Raw genomic sequence first — 17,778 nt, forward strand, 5'->3', positions numbered from 1 at the left:
CATGCAGGCACACACACGCACACACACACACGGTACTAGATAATGGATTGCTGTTTAATTAAGTCCTGTCTGACTCTTTTGCAGCCCTCAGGACTAAGGACTGTAGCCTGCCAGGCTCCTCTCTTTCCATGGGATTTTCCAGGGAAGAATACTGGAGTGGATTGCCATTTCCTTCTCTAGGGGATCTTCACAACCCAGAGATCAAACCCACATCTCTGGCATCTTTTGCATTGGTAGGCGGATTCTTCACCACTGCACCATTGGAAAAGACCAGGTAAATGGGTAAAAACAAGCAAATCATTCCTAGACAATATTTAGCAAAAGCCTAGAAAATGTTCACACTTTCAGACTTATAGAAATGTATCCTAAGAAGCAAATCAGAGATTTACAAACACCTATACACGAAACATCCTTATATATCCAATATTTATCCTAACAAGAAACAATTTTTTTAAAATAATAAAGATCCATGAATACTGTAAACTAATTGAGTATGTACTCAATAATATTCTTGGGAAATATTTACAGATATAAATTGTGTATCATATTATTACCTGAAAAAGCAATTTACTAGGTTTTATATACCATATTATCCTGAAACATAAATATGTGTGCTTCTATATTTTCCAATTTTTCTGAAATTGTTATTTTATAATTAGAAAAAGTAGATTTTGCTTTAAAATATGATGAAATAACTTGGAAATTTCCCTTGCTGTTACAGATACAGGAGTTACTGAATTATTGCTCTTTCCATTTTTTAACCGGCAAAACAAAATAAATAAAATTGAAATCTCACCCAGTAAAGTAGAAAAACTGAAGTATTTAGAACCGGGAAGGTCAGTTTTAATCTGGGAAATGATGCCACCTTGTGGTCTTTTGTATACTGCAATGTATAACCATTTTTAGTATTAATACAAATTTCAGGGTTAAATTCTGCATTCGTCCTCCAGCTTGCACTTTGAGGGCTTCTCTTTCTATTTCATGGTACTTACTTGCATCAAAGAAGGATTTGTTTAGGAAATAAGATGGTTATAAAATAAAAAACAAGTTTGTATTACACTACTATCAATAACAGGAAATCCTTGGGTTAGCTGACTCCCAACTGAAGTTCCTTCTCAATTGAAACATGATAAGACTAAGTCTGTGGCAGAATGTTTATATTCTTTGGAGAGAAAGGAGTCACTAAGTAAAAATTTTCCCGTTCATTGTCAAGTGAAAAACAAAAGGGCTGAGGGACCCTTTAGAAGCCACACTGACCAGTGGAGCTATTCAGGGGTCCTTGTCCATCAGGGAAGTCTTGTCCAAGCCCAGCCCAGGCCAAATGAGATCCTTGCAGGCACAGTAATCCCAGGCAGGCTTATAGGGCTGAGAGGGGACAGTGGGTGCAGAGAGTCACCTGAGCTGGAGGTCTGAACACAGAGTTAACAGGTCATGCAAGTTTCAAGGCAGTTTATTTTTATTTTTTATTGGAAAATAATTGCTTTACAGTGTTGTGTTAATTTTTGCTATACAACAATATGAATCGCCATGTATACATGTATCCCCTCCCTCTTAAGTCTCCCTCCCTTTCAACCTCCCTCCCGCAACCCCACCCCTTTAGGTCATCACAGAACACTGAACTTAGCTCCCTGTGCTGCATAGCAGCTTACCACTAGCTATCTGTTTTAACAACGGTAGTGTATATATGTCAGTGTTCTTCTTCCGATTCGTCCCACCCTCTCCTTCTCCCTCTATAGGCAATCTATTTTAAAGCAAAAAGAATTAAGGACATATTTACAGAGAACAAAGTAGGAAAAAACCCAGGAAGTAGTTGATAACAATAGACATCTGGCAGAAGATGGCACCAACCTATATTATCTTTCCCTAAAATACATAAGAATAAAAGCAGTTTTTAGAGAATAGTTCTGCTGTTATTTGATAAGCTTTTTTTTTTTTTATAAGATTTCATTTTTAAAGGAAAAAAGGTATACTGGATTGACAGGGAGTTATCCCTAACAGATGGCCTTGAACAATTTATACTGAAAGGTTTAGTGTAGGTAAAGTTCTTGAAACAGTGCGTGGTACACGGTAGCCCTATAGACACATGGTAGCTAACATTATCATTGCATTGCAGGTGGATGCTTTATGATCTGAGGCACCAGGGAAGCCCAGCAGTACCATTAGATGTCACTATAGCTTTTTTTTTGGTCTACAAGCTGGCTTGTGCCAAAAAATTTTTCTGAAGTAGGATAGCAATTTGCTGATGAAAACAAACAAACATCACCCTTCGGGTGACCATAACAGCACGTGACTCATATCTCCCTGACAAAGGGTATAAGTATTTCAGAGCTGGTTACAAACTCACTGTGGACAAGTGGATCCCCTCTACGCATGTGCTCCTTTTTGCCTCCTGTGGTCAGTGCAGCCAGGATTCCATGAAAGAAAGTTTGCATTTTCCTCCTCTGACAGTCAGAACCATGGGTGCCCATCCCTGGAGGCACAGACCCCTCTGCAGAGGCAGACGTGACAAGGGGAGGCAGAGTGATGGAGAGATGCCTAAGGGCCAGTCCTGTGTCCTTGTCCCTTCCCAGCAGTCCTTAGTCTGGCTTCACTCCTTTCCTACTCTGTCGCTCAGTCGGCAAGCGTCTTGGCTGCAAAATGTTCAGTATGTATAAAAGTCATGTTGAAAAACACATACAGAGAACTTCCATTTTAAAGAAAACATGCAAACATGTATATGTTCACAAAGAAAAATGTGGGAATGAATTGTCTCCCCCAATTTTTAACCGGGTGGTGAAATTATAAGTGATTTTTCTTTTCCTTTTTTTTCTTTTTTATAAGGATCTGATATTTTGACCCTGTCAACACAGAGCATGTATTAGTTTAGAAAGAAGCAGGAGAAAATTTATTTGGAAAGAATGGTTTGATTTTTAAAGACTGAAGAGTTTTGCACATGTACTTACCAGTCTTAAATATTACATTATTTGTCATCAGAAATCATCTTTATCAAGACTAAATATTGTAGTCATAATGCAAAGCAGAAAGCCCATCTATGTGTTGTTGAAAGGGCACGTATAAAGACATGGCTGGCATAAATCAGAGTGGGTCTAAGAAAAGGTTGATTTTCAGGTTCCTGAAATGCCTATCCTTTTGAAAATGGTCCCTTTAACATCTTGCTCATTTGGGGACACTGGGGCCCTTCTGATAAAAAGCTGAGTGTAGTCAGTTTTGATAAACACCAGCACCTGAGCAACCACACACTATCAAGATACAGGATAATTCCATTCCCCTGAAAATTTCCCTCACCCCCTTTCCAGGTAATGCCTATCCTCGGAAGAAACCACTGCTCTGGTTTTTAGCTCTATCCATTAGTTTTAGCTCTTCTAGAACTTCATAGAAGTAGGCATTCTTGAGTGATGAAATTGACTTTTTGCAAACAACAGACTTTAAAAGACTTTAAGATTATCTTTACAGACAATTGAAAACCCTTCAATTTCAGAAATCTACCTAGTTTACTGTGAGATTAGTTTCATAATTCAAATATCATATACATTTATATACAATATGATATTATACCTCTTTAGGAGAAATAAATTGTCGCTTGGAGTCTGGGTGTGACTTGCGTCTGTTTCTCTTTAAGGAAACACTTCGAATAAGATCAAGTTTAAATTAATATTACTGGAAATTGAGCATTTTCCTTGTAAGAATAAAAAATAATAATAAATAGAACATACAAGGATATCTTACAGGATTTAAGGGATTTTCTTAGGTCCAAAAACCCTCTCTGAAGGTTTACTTAAACTTTCTTCCATTTGTTCATTCTTGTGTTTATTCAGTAAATATTTATTGGACAATTACTGCATACACCAGGGTCTGAACTAGGAATTAAGGAAAATTTTCAGGAAAAAAAAAAAAAGGTCATCAGGACATTATTCTCTAGTCAAGAATAAAATGCATATTCTCAGAGAGTTGTAACATACTGAATAATGAGTGTCCTAAAAATGGTAGAAGGATCTGTAGAAATCTGAAAGGGATAAAAATACCCTGTTATGAGAATAAAGAAAAATTAATGGAAAAGTTGATATTTGAACTAAGCTTTGAAGACTGGGCAGAGCCAACTAAATATCACAAGGCTTCCAAAAACAATTTCAACTATCTCCAACTGGTCTTGCATTTGAGAGTAAGAAATAATTCTCAATGGTAGTTTTCTTAAATGCCTCAGCTGTCCCTGTTCCCACTCCTTTGCAATGTAAAGTTCCCACTCCCCCGCACCCTGTGATTCTGGGCTTGTCCCAGTGGTTTTCTTTGGCTGATGGGAAATTATATGTGATGCAAGTAGAATGGGGATAGTTAGGCAGAATTTATAGGGCAGAGTCAACCTCCTCATTAAAGAATGGAGCAGCAAAGCCAAACTTGATAGCATTTGATGTAGTTGACCTCGCATCAGCTCCAGGACAAAGCTGAGAGTAGAACTCTCAAAAATTAACCACTTACTAGGCCACAAAGAATATGTTAATTGACCACCAAAAGCAAAATTGTTATTCAGGCAACATCCACTGATCACGATGCAATGAAGTCAGAATTCATTTTTTTAAATTTAACCAAAAAAATTTTTTAAATCTACCCACCAGTTGATAGTACTGTTCAAAATATTTTAAAATACCTTCTAAATAATTATGTGTGAAAAGATTCTAAAACTAAAATCCCAACTATTTGCAAATGAATCTCAATAAATGCCCGATATTTATCAGTATATAAATTGTTTAGTTTTGCATGTAATCACTGAATTATAAGCAAGAAAAGAAATAAACTCACTAACCAACTTCAGGGCTTCCCTGGTAGCTCAGATGGTAAAGAATGTGCCTGCATTGTAGGAGACCAGGTTCGATCCCTGGGTTGGGAAGATCCCCTGGAGACAGGAATGGCAACCCACTCCAGTATTCTTGCCTGGAGAATTCCATGAATAGAGGAGCCTAGCGGGTATAGTCCATGGGGTTGCAAAGAGTCGGACACAACTGAGTGACTGACAACCAACTTCAACAATCAGAAAATAAGAATGTCAAATCCAAAGAAATATGGTAGACAGAACTGATGTGAATACCTACCCATCAACTGTAATATAAACACATATATGCAGGGAGCCGGCCTGAATGTACAGGCCCCTTACGGCTCTAAGAGAGATCAAAAGGTCTCTCTTTGTCCTGCCACCCCTTCTTGTTAAAGTATAGACTGGCATTTGTCTCCTTCAGGGAAAAAACACACTGGTGACCTTTTTGCCTGTTTTTCTGGTGCTGATAAGCTCATCATGCCTGAAACCTGTTTTCCATCTAATGTTCTATTGATGAAGCCTGTTTTCCATCTAATGTTCTAATGATCTTAATCATGTTGGGCGCTAGGGTAATTAATGCTTTACTGATCTTGAGTGTGGGAATTTAAAACATCTGTAGCTCTGCACGTATGCAAACCCTCGATCTATTCTTAGTAACTCCTGTTAGCGTATATATAGGCATGGTATTCTTCAATAAAGTTGGCGGAGTCAGACGCAAGCGGACTCCGTCCCTCTCAACCCCATCTTTCTCTTTCTGAGTCTTCTTTTTCCTAGGTACTCTGGTGATTGCGTTCTTGACCAGTTCGTTTGCCGGCAGGCTCCGGCACATATACATGCTGCATAAAATATTATGAAAATACTTTTATACAAACTAGAAGGAAAGATAGACAAATATGCAGGTTCCAGAACCCAAAAGATAAAGAGTGGAATACAGACTTGGCCTGTAAGCCCAAGGACTGCTGCTGCTGCTGCTGCTGAGTCGCTTCAGTCGTGTCCGGCTCTGTGCGACCCCATAGATGGGAGCCCACCAGGCTCCCCCATCCCTGGCATTCTCCAAGTAAGAACACTAGAGTGGGTTGCCATTTCCTTCTCAAGTGCATGAAAGTGAAAAGTGAAAGTGAAGTTGCTCAGTCGTGTCCGACTCAGCGACCCCATGGACTGCAGCCTACCAGGCTCCTCCATCCACGGGATTTTCCAGGCAAGAGTACTGGAGTGGGGTGCCATTGCCTTCTCCGAAGCCCAAGGACAGGACAGAATTATAGCCTCAAAATGGGGCATTAAGTTTTGAAACAACTACATAACACCTAGGTGTCTACAAGATTGCTTCATTCTATTAATAAAGGATTAAAAGAGCTCCATCCTCCAATGTAGGGAAGTGAAGAAGTTCACTGTCAGTCCTTGGGCAAAGTCACGTCCTTGGTTCAAAGTCACTGCCTTGGGCAGGGAGAAAAATGTCACCTGGGAGAAATCAGGACCACAGATCTACATCATACAAGGGGTGAGGACTATGTTTTCTTTTCCTTGTTGATTAATTTTAAATGTAGCAGTGTGTACAGCTGTTTTTAAATTTTTTTATTGACATATAGTTGATTTACAGTGTTGTGTTAATTTCTGCAATACAGCAAAGTGATTCAGTTATATATATGTGTGTACATACATACATACATACATACATATATATATATATATATATATATATACACACACTGTTCTTTTTACTTTTCCATTATGGTTTAATCATAGGATATTGAATATAGTTCTCTGTGCTATACAGTAGGACCTTGCTGTTTTATCCATTCCATGCATATTAACTTACATCTGCTAACCCAACCTCCCAGTCTGTCCCTCTTCCAATCCCTTCCCCCTTGGCAACCACAAGTCTGTCCTCTATGTCCTTGAGTCTGTTTCTGATTCATAGATAGATTCATTTGCCTTTTTTTTTTTTTTCAGCTGCACCACACAGTTTGCAGGATCTTTGTTCCCTAACCAGGAATTGAACCCATGGCCCCTGCAGTGAGAGTGCAGAGTTCTCACCACTGGACTGCCAGCGAATTCCCTGTGTCATATTTTAGATTCTACATAAAAGTGATATTATATTTTTTTCTCTGATTTATTTCACTTAATATGGTAATCCGTAGGTCATCCATGTTGCTACAAATGGCATTATTTTGTTCTTTTTTATGGCTGAGTAGTAGTCCATTGTGTGTATATACCACATCTTCTTTATCCATTCATCTGTTCATGGACATTTAGGTTGTTCCCATGTCTTGGCTATTGTGAATAGTGCTGCTATGAATGCAGAGGTGTATGTTATCTTTTTGGGGAATGAGAGTTTTGTCTGGGTATATCATGTCCAGCATTACTGGATCATATGGTAATTCTATTTTTAGTTTTCTGAGGAAACACCATACTGTTTTCCAAAGTGGCTGCCCCAACTTACATTCCTACCAGTAGTGTAACAGGGTTCCCTTTTCTCCATATCCTCTCCAGCATTTATTTGTAGACTTTCTAATGATGGTCATTCTGACTGGTGTGAGGTGGTACCTCATTGTACTTTTGATTTGCATTTCTCCAATAATTGGCATCTTTTCATTTGAAAATTCTGAGAAAAAGTAAAAATTTGTTTTTATAATTCACTTTAAAAATTTATCTTTTAATCAAATCCATTTAGAATTAAAATCATTACCTAAACTAGGGATGTAAAATGTATGTAAGAGACAAGTTTCCCTAGATTTTAAGTTACCTCTTCTCTGAATGTAGCAATTATAAACCAGTGATAACAGTGATTCCAAAGAAATAAAGACCAAAAAGATATCTTTAACTTTACTCATAAATAGGATTCCTTGGGCTTGATTTTTATAGCCACAATTGATGGTAAAGTATTAATACATAGTATGTTATTTGTGAAGATGTACTAATACAGCAAACAGAATCATAAAAACTTAAGTAGCATTAAGTTAAAAAGCTCAAAACCAAAACTCAGTTTTGAAATAAAGAGTATAGAATTTAAAACTAAAAGCACTTATTTAATGTTTTAAATATAAATATTATTGCATTTCAGGCTTTTCATAATGTATTACTTCAAAGTTCTAAGACTAAACAAATCAAATTGCTAAAACATTACTGAAAAATCCCATCAAACATGTTTGCCTGGAAATGTTCAAGTGACCACTTTCACTATACCTCCCAATACATTCAGGATCTGTCTCATAATACAGAATGACTCACTGAATAATAAAGCTAATGAACTATTTTTCATGGCAATTTGACCAAGTGACGGAAGACAAGTCCTGGTTTGAGAATACCTTTTCATACAGATGAAGCAGGGAACATGTTTCAATATCATAGAATGAATACATCTGTTACCCTTGCCCCATAAACTAAAATCTGGAAACTAAAGTAACAGTAAAATTATTAAAGTCATTAAAATCTCAAGATAGAGAACACGAGAGATAACACACGGTTTCAGAAGCTGAAAAATAACCACATGAATGGTAATATTCTTAAGAGGCTGGATAACAAGTTCATGACGTTCAGATTGGGATAGTTTATCAGGCAACCAAGTAAAAATGTGAAGTAGGCAGTTGGAAGTGAGTTCAGGAGAAAGATTCTGGCTGGAGATATAAATCTGAGTCACCACTACAAAGTTGGTATTTAATACATGTGCTGTGCTTAGTCACTTAGTTGTGTTCAACTCGTTATGATCTCATGGACTGTAGCCCGCTCCTGTATATGGTGATGCTCCAGGCAAGAATACTGGAGGGGGTTGCCATGCCCTCCTCCAGGAGATATTCTCAACCCAGGGGTTGAGACCAGGTCTCCCACATTGCAGGCCCACCAGGGAAACCCATTTAATACATAGTTGGGATTTAAAGCAACAAGCCATCAAGGGAGTCCCAAGTTCTCTCCAGAGATTCTAATGAGTCAAATAAATAGCAAAGGAGACTGAGAAAGAGCCAGAGAAGTAGGAAGAACCAGACAAATGTGTCTGCTAAAAACTTGGAAACTACAGAAACTGGTTAGTGGAAATTAAACATCTATATGAAATGCTTCTGAAAGATCAAGTAAATGATCTTTGAGGTCGGACTCAAAATGACTCAGAGGTCACTGGAGACAAAAAATCTGAACGGAATGGATTCAGGAAAAAAAAATGGAAGTGAAACAAGTCAACAGTGAATATAGACTTTTCAAGGAGTTTGCTGTAAAACAAGAAATGGGGCGTTTCTGTTGGCTCTAGCTAGAACAGACTACACCCATGAAGGGAAAGGATACATGGGCACAGGTGCTGGTAGGTTTACAGATGCAATGGTGGCAACTTTTAGAAGTTCTTTTCTGATTGTTTTTATTTTCTGTGAGGACAAGGGAGCAAGACCAGAGGGAGGAAGTATCAGAAATATGAGGACAGAGATAAACTCAAATGAAATAATCATTTGAGATGAATGTAAGACAATGGAGTAAGAAGCAACCAACCAAGGTTATGATGATAGTTTGTCAGAGACTGGTGAACATTCCCACTTTAAAGAAAATCCACTGTTGTCTGTTCTTTACTTTGGCTGAATAGTCTCTCAAAACAGTTTTTCTTCTGAGTCCTACCTAGCTTCCATTGCCCTAAAGCAAAGAGAATCTGATCTACATTGGAATATACATGGCACCAAGAGTAACAACCTACACAGAAATGTGTGCTTCAGGCAGCATTAAGTATTTCTCTTCTTCAGTTTCATTTAGGGCCTAAATGATTCCCAACTTGGCCTCTATGCTCCTCTGTTATGGATCATGTGTTACTTATATTCCTAAGTCTTATTTTAAGCCCTCCCTGTTATAATTTTCAGGGTCTCTTCTCTCTTTTTCTGTTCCTGTTTTGCATGGTACCCTGCCACTTCCAATTTCTAGAACCAATTTCTTTGTCAAGAACCTGCAATTTCTTCCAAAGCCGTCTCTGCATTGACCCAGTGTCCAGTGGAAATCTTTATATATATGACATATGTGTAAAGTACTGATAAATCGAAATGGCAGTCAAGACTTTTGACGTTATTTCACCTGAGCCATTATTTATCTGAAAAAATAATCTGATGAGATCATCTTATAACAAATATTTATTTGGCAAACCATTTTATAGAAATAGACCCTAAAAATCAAACCGTTTCTTATTTAAACAATGGACAGTATCATCCCAGTCTTTCCCCCATCCAAAATCTACTCCATAACTGAAGTACCAACAACCCATGAACTGTACTGCTAAAAAGGAGGGTGGGGGAAAAACATTAAACTTCCACAGGAAGACTGTATAAATCTGGCAGTGGTTAAGTACACATCAGCCTGTACCCAAGAGTACTACCGAACCTGAAAAATTAACTGAAAATCTAAATTTACTCTTAATATATGTATTTGCTCTTAATAAGGTTCAAAAATTATGCATGGTACAGTTATATTATGTAAACTGATATAATCAAAGTAGAGTGAAAAATGTAGATTTTAACACCAATACAGATCACTAGATGTGAACAAGAATTTTTTGAAGACATTCTTTTAAAACAAACATTCAGAACTAGAATCTTCAGAATTTTCTAGTATCTTGAAAATCCCCATCTTCTCTTTAACTGGTCCTGAGGCATTCATTTGATCTAAGAGAAAAATATATAAACAGGTATTTAAAAAAAAAAAAGTGTAAGAACTTACAAAGAAATTTCCTCTTATTAAAACGAGAACTGGCCTCCAGGGAACAAACTGAAACACCAGTTTGCTAATCAAAATCACTTCTGCTGAATTTAAGATATACCTAGCAATAAACACCACCAATGTGAATTATATTCTCATATATATATATACATATAATTTTTTTAAAGCCCAATTATGGTTAGTTTAAAAGCAGGAACGCAAAACACCATGATAATATATCTTTATACTCCCACAGCTAATTTGAAATCTTTTATATTTTTGTCAATATGATAGCTACTTCTGGTTTTAATCTGCATTCTCGGATTTCTAGGGAGACTGAAGCATCTCTTTACGTTCAATGGTTGTTTCTTTCACTCCTGGTAACTGTTCAGTTTTCTTGTTGATATTTATTTATATATGATAATCATTTCCTGTGTACTATGTACTGCAGGTATTTGTGGTTTGTCATTTACCTGTATATGGTATTGTTTTTACAGAACTCTTTAATAAAATCTATTAATCTGTTCATTTAGTTTGAGAGTTCTGTATCCTATTTAAGTATTCTTTTCCTATCCTAAAACCCTACAGATATTTCCCTATTTTTTAAATTAAATGTTTTGCTTTTAAAGTTTTGATGACTTAATTTATCTAGAATTTATTCTTGAATATGATGAGATTTACCACTGTTGATACAAACTGGCAAACCATGCTTTACCGTGCTTTGCAGATATTACATTTTTTACAAATTGAAGGTTTGTTGCAACCCTATGTTGAGCAAATATATCGGAATCATTTTTTTGCTCACTTCATGTCTGTCTTGAATTTTGGTTAATTCTCACAATATTTTAAACCCTCCACCAAAAAGATTGTGACTTGCTGAAGGCTCAGATAATGGTTAGCATTTTTTAGCAATAAAGTATTTTTAAAGTATGTATATTGTTTTTTTTAGACAATGTTATTTCACATTTATTTCACACAGACTACTTTATAGTATAAACATAACTTTTATAAGCACTGAAAAAAAATTTTTTTAATGTGTGATTTGCTTATTTCAGTGCTCTGGAACCCAGCTGCAGTATCTGCAAGGAATAATAGGAATTTCCCCTCTCTGGTTTGAAATGACATTTATCACCTATTAATCTTTCCATAGAAGTTTGGATGACTTTCTGGATTTGCCATATCAGTAGTCAATTTATCTTATATGTTAAATCAACAGTCTTAATTATTATGATTTTTAAATTGAATCTTAGTACCCGATATAAAGTATTTTGTTGTTCTTCAAAATTGTCTTGGCTCTTGGTCCTTTACCATTCCATATTAATTTTAAAAACAGCCTGTCAAAGCTCTTAAAAGAACCATAATATTTTGGATTTTAACTAGAAGATTAATGTAAGGAATACAAGTTAATCGTATCCATGAATACAGTTAAATTTGTCATGTATTCAGTCCTCTTATTGTCCTTGGATGTTTCATAGCTTCTCTATAAAGGTCTTAAAGAAATTATTATATTTAATTCTAGATATGTTACAGTTTAGTAGCTGTTGTAAACATCTAATTTTCTAAATAATTACTGCTAATACACATACTATTAATTTATAGCAAACTTTATGAATTCTAACTTTTACATTCCCTCAGATTTTCTATGGATATAATTATACCACCTGCAAAAGCAGTATAATGAAACTAATTATTCCTATTTTTATTATCTTATAGCATTAGTTAAGGATTTCCTGTATATTGCATTATGTTTTATAATGTACAGTGGGAATGACAGCTGTTACACTCAACTGTTCTTGATTTTCATAGTAATTTACTAAATGAATGCATTTTTTCAGATTAAGAACATTTTCTTTGTCATATTTAAGAATTATGAGGTTGATTATGATGGTATGTCAAGTGGGTTTTCAGAATCTAGTTCTTTTTTATTCAGTTAATGTCAATTAATATTTTCAGATGTTACCCTACCCTTTTATGCTTTCTATGCTGCTGCTGTTTATTTGATAATATATTTAAGATTTGGCCATAATGGTATATCTTTATCTCATATTCTTCCTGTACAATATGAAAATTAAAATTCACATAAACATGCAAAGAACTCAGAACAGCTAAAACCAACTTGAGAAAGAAGAACAAAATTGGAGGATTCACTCTTCACAATTTCAAAACTCACCATAAAACAATAATCAAGACAGTGCAGTACTGGCACAGGATTAACAAACAGATTAATAGGAATAGGAGAGAACTGAGAGTATAGAAAATATATGACCAACAGATTTCCAACAAGGGTGCCAAGGCAATTCAAAAGGGAAAGAATAATCTTCAGTAAACTGTGCTGAGACAATTGGACAACAAGCAAAAAACTGAATCAAGACCCTTACCTTATACCCTACACAAAAATTAACTCAAATATGAGCCTATAAAACTCTTAAAACATCAGACTTCCCTAGTGGTCCAGTGGTTAAAATTCCACGCTACCAGTGCAAGGGGTGTGGTTTAGTCCCCAGTCAGGAAACTAGATCCCACATGCCATGTGGTGTGGCCAAAAAATTTTTTTTAGTTAAAAAGAAGAGAAAAAAAAAATCACAACTTTGCTAGGCAAAGATTAGATACAACACCAAAATTGTGAGTAATAACAATAAAAGGATAAATGTAACTTCATCAAAATTTTTCCTTCTGCTCTTTAAGAGACACAAAGGAAGTACAAAGATAAACCACAGACTGGGAGAAAATATTTGCAAAACATACATCTGATAAAGGATTTGTGTCCAGAATATATAAAGAATTCTCTCAACTCAGTAAGATGACAAATTTTAGAAGAGCTATTTGAAACTAAGTTGAAGATATCATGATGCTATACTCAGTGATGTGCTGGTGTTTAACAAAAGACTCCTATTCCCCAAAAAGGGCTGTAGTTTATCTTTTTCCCGTTTCTATGCCTGCCATCACCAACAGCAAGCTACTAATGTAACAGTGCTGAACACAATTAGGAAAAGATACCATTATTTATTTCCACTCTGGATATACAATATACGTAAATAATCAAGAGCATAGATATCCATGTTACAGAATGAGTAGGAAAGGATGAGTTTTAAATATTTATTTGTATTCAAAATAACTTATGATCACCATTTGTAGGCATCAACTCATTATTCTTACAATTTATACATAAAAGCAGCAATTTATCTTGCAGACCCGTGGACTATAGCCCACCAGGCTCCTCCATAGGATTTTCCAGGCAAGATTACTAGAGTGGGCTGCCATTTCCTTCTCCAGGGGATCTTCCTGACCCAGGGATCAAATCTGGGTCTCCTGCACTACAGGCAGATTCTTTACCAACTGACTTACTAAGGAAGCCCTATCTTGCTTATACAGATTGTATCTCAGAGTAACCAAATAATTTATATGGGAAAGTTATAATAGACAAATTCCAGCTAATAAAGGAATGACAGAATAAGAAAATCAGCATTTTGTAATGCTCAAAAAAATAATGGTTCTAAACCACAATAAATAAATGCTAAAAAAAAGTCAGGTTAAATAGAACAGAATAGTAAATGAAGATCAGCCTGAATCAGCTGATTAATCTTAAACTTAGCTAACTAAAAATAAGAAACCCAGACATGATACATCTCTTTATATGATTTAAAATGAGAACAAAGCACTGGTATTCCTAGAATACAGAACTTGGATCTTATTAAGCCAGTAGAGCTATTTTCACAGCTATTTACCACTTCACAGAAAATAAGTAGATTGAGGAACAAGTCAAAGAACAATGGTAGGGAGAAGTTGGCCAATTCTGGAATGCAGGTCGTTTCACTGGACAAATAACCCCGTTTCTCCAACAAATCAACAGCATGGAATGACAAAAGTGAGGAGGAAAGTGATACAGAAGAAAGAAGATAGCAAGAACAATGGAATTTGGATCCTGATTCAAACTGTAAAAAGACTGGGCCAAGTGGAAAAATTTGGATATGAACTGGGTGTTAGCTGCTATTAAAGTTTTAGGGTCAACTCTCTCAAATGTAATAATGACATAGTGATGATATTTAAAAACACGTTCTTCTCAATAAATGATGCCTAAAAGTGGCTATGGCATGAATTTAACATTCTGATTGAAGAAAATGGCAATGAAACAAAATTGGCTAAATGTTGTAAACTATTAGGGCAGAATGAGTTGTACACAGGGGTATATTATACTTCTCTCTACTTATGCATATGTTTCAAAGTTTCCGTAAAAATAGTAAGTAAAACCATAAGAGATACTTACCAAGAAGATCACTTCGATCTAACAGCAACTCCAGATCTTTATCACTAATGACTTTCTCTCTTGATCCTTTTACTTCCCTATAAGAAAACAAAATACTCAGGTCTATAGGATAAATCAAAACTATGAATTATATTTTTCTAAAGTAAAAACAATCTTACCTTTCATAATCTCTTGATTTTAATAATTCCATTAATTCCTTAGGGTCTAAAAAGTTCTTAGATTGATTTAATCCAGATCGACCACCTTTGAAATGATCTGGAAAAAATTTACAAAAAATTAAAAACATTCAAAATTGCTTTTAAAACCAAAACAAACCAATCAGAATACCCTACATTAAATAAAAAGGACAGACAAACCCAGTGTTGGTAAAAAAGAAAAGCAACTGCAGTTCTCATACTTTGCAGGTGGGAGTAAAATGGTATGTCCACTTGGGAAAAGTCTGGTAGTGTTCTATAGGTAAACATATACCCACCCTAAGACAAAGGACAAATAAATACATATGTCCATTAATACTTGTAACAAGAAGACCTTATTCGTAAGAACCAAAATCTGTAAACCAAACATCAATCAACGAAAGAATGGATGAATTATTTCGCAATTAAAAAAAAAATCACAAACTTCTAACACAACAACAGAAATGAATCTCAAAATACGTCAAATATAAGTAGCTAGGCTAAAGAATAATATGTATGTACAAATGAATCCAGGTGTGAAGTTAAAGGAAAAACTAACCCATGTGACAAAAACTGGAATAGTGACTGCCTTCTAGTAAGGAGCAAGAGTCTGGGAAATACTGGAAACGGAAACTTTCTTGGAAAACAGAAATGTTACCTTGATATGGATGACAATTATTTGAGTATAACTTGTTAGAGGCATCAAGCCATATACTTAGCTTGGAATTTTACTGTATGTGTATTACACCTCAATAAAATATTGCCAGCATTTAAAAAATTATTTTCAACTTGTTCTCTGAAATTAATCTCTAAAATAACTAAAAATAAAACTTGGGAAAATAAAACTATAAAGACTGTACCTAATTTAAAATCCCCTGGTAGCTCAGCTGGTAAAGAATCCACCTGCAATGCAGGAGACCCCGGTTTGATTCCTGGGTTGGGAGTTCCCCTCAGAAGGGATAGGCTACCCACTTGGGCTTCCCTGGTGGCTCAGTTGGTAAAGAAATCACCTGCAATGAGGGAGACGTGGGCACGATCCCTTGGTTGGGAAGGTCCCCTGGAGGAGGGCGTGGGAACCCAATCCAGTTTTCTTGCCTGAAGAATCCCCATGAACAGAGGAGCCTAGCGGGCTACAGTCCATGGGGTCACAAAAAATCGGACACAACTGAGCAACTAAGCACACAGCACCAATTTAAACCAAATTCAATAAACAATTTAAACCAAATTCAATAAACAAAATATAATGTATTTCATCATTCAAATCCCTAAAAGCAGCATAGGTGAAAAAACTTTAATCTGCACAAAATCTTACTTGGACCAAGAACCTTTTTTCTTCAACGGAAATTCTAACTACAATCTGAATGCTCCATCAAGTCAAATTAAAGATGTCTAAAACCTAATCCATTATTTCTCTCAAAATCAAATACACTGGAGAAAGTTTTTTTGAGTAGAAAAGCAGCATAAATTGTTAGTGAAATTCAACATTATTATGATTTCTCTACACTTCAAAATGTACAAAAGATGATTTTCAATTTTTTGTAAGGCAGCCATCAAGTCATTTGCCCAAACAGAATTTTATATCGAATAAACAAAAGCAGAACTCCAAGGACTCTCAGGGAACAGAACATAAAATGCCAATGCCTCACCCACATCACTTTCCCTATTTCTCAGAATCTTTTCTAGATAAAAAATGCTGTGTTTTAATATTGTATTATGAAACTATGAAAAGGGTATACTGGAACCAAATATTTTTTTAAATAGTGGGGGCTCAACAAAGTCAGTACTTTTATGGTAGCACTACTTCAATATACCTTTAATCTTCTTTTTTAAATTGGAGTATAGTTGCTTTACAATGCTGTGTTAGTTTTTGCTGTACAGCGCGGTGAATCAGCTGTATGTATTCATATATCCCCTCTTTTTTGGATTTCCTTCCCATTTAGGGCACCACATAGCACTAAGTAGAGTTCCCTGAGTTAGACGGTCAGTTCTCATTAGTTACCTATATATATACATAATAGTGTATATATATCCGTCACAATCTCTTAATCCATCCCACCCTGTAAGATAGTTACAGAAAAACCAGAATGAACTCTTTGGCCAACCCAATACCATATGATCCAGCAATTCTATTCCTGGGTATATATCTGAAGAAAACAAAAATACTAATTTGAAAAGATGCATGCACCCCAATGTTCATAGGAGCATTATTTATGACAGCCAAGATATGGAAGCAACCGAAGTGTTCAACTGATGAATGGATAAGGAAGAGTACAAAATGGAGTATTAGTCATCATAAAAAAAAAGAAATTCTGCCATTCGAAACATGGATGAACCTAGGGGGTATTATGATTAGTGAAAAAGGACAGAAAGACAAATACTGTATGCTAAAACTTGTATGTGGAATCCAAAAAAATCAAACAAGAAAGCAGACTCACAGATACAGAGAACCAGTGGTTAGTGGGGAGAAGGGAAGGGGCATTAAAGTCATTATTTTTCAATAACTTTAAATGGAGTAAAATATATAAAAATTGTGAATTACTATGCTGTATACCTGAAACTAACATAATATTAGAAATCAACTATACTTCAATAAAATTTTTTTTTAATGAAAACAGAGAATAATCAGTAACATCATGTCAAAGCGCCATGACAGACTTCAGACTTTAAGATACTTTAAAAGTACACAAAAACCACTACAATATTGTAAAGTAATTAGCCTCCAACTAATAAAAATAAATGGAAAAAAAAAAGTACACATAGCTTCAAATTCCCCACTGCCTATTTAAATCTTGCACTGATTTCTTTTATAAAGAAAGTAACAACAATAACAAACTCACAATACATAATAGACAACTGAAGCAAAAAAGTACTACAAAATA

The 17,778-nt window shown here is 35.5% G+C and overlaps 1 protein-coding gene and 1 long non-coding RNA gene across 3 annotated transcripts in view; one reads left to right on the top strand and one right to left on the bottom strand.

The window, feature by feature from the left end:
- Window positions 1–216: 216 nt before the first annotated feature.
- On the top strand, window positions 217–6,810 carry LOC122446451. The gene is made up of 3 exons (XR_006270875.1): window positions 217–274; window positions 6,179–6,305; window positions 6,758–6,810. It is a non-coding gene; the product is annotated as an uncharacterized LOC122446451 (long non-coding RNA).
- A 3,075-nt stretch (window positions 6,811–9,885) lies between these two features.
- Window positions 9,886–17,778, bottom strand: part of HELLS (helicase, lymphoid specific) — a 37,440-nt gene continuing 29,547 nt past the window's right edge. For both annotated transcript variants that reach the window (XM_043476184.1, XM_043476185.1), the window contains 3 exons: window positions 14,885–14,981; window positions 14,727–14,803; window positions 9,886–10,428 (listed from right to left, as the gene is read on the bottom strand). In XM_043476184.1, coding sequence (XP_043332119.1) covers window positions 10,334–10,428; window positions 14,727–14,803; window positions 14,885–14,981 — 269 coding nt within the window. In that variant the 3' untranslated portion in view covers window positions 9,886–10,333. The remainder of the gene's footprint in view (window positions 10,429–14,726; window positions 14,804–14,884; window positions 14,982–17,778) is intronic.

Source organism: Cervus canadensis, chromosome 8, assembly GCF_019320065.1.
Source record: "Cervus canadensis isolate Bull #8, Minnesota chromosome 8, ASM1932006v1, whole genome shotgun sequence".
NCBI lineage: Eukaryota > Metazoa > Chordata > Mammalia > Artiodactyla > Cervidae > Cervus > Cervus canadensis.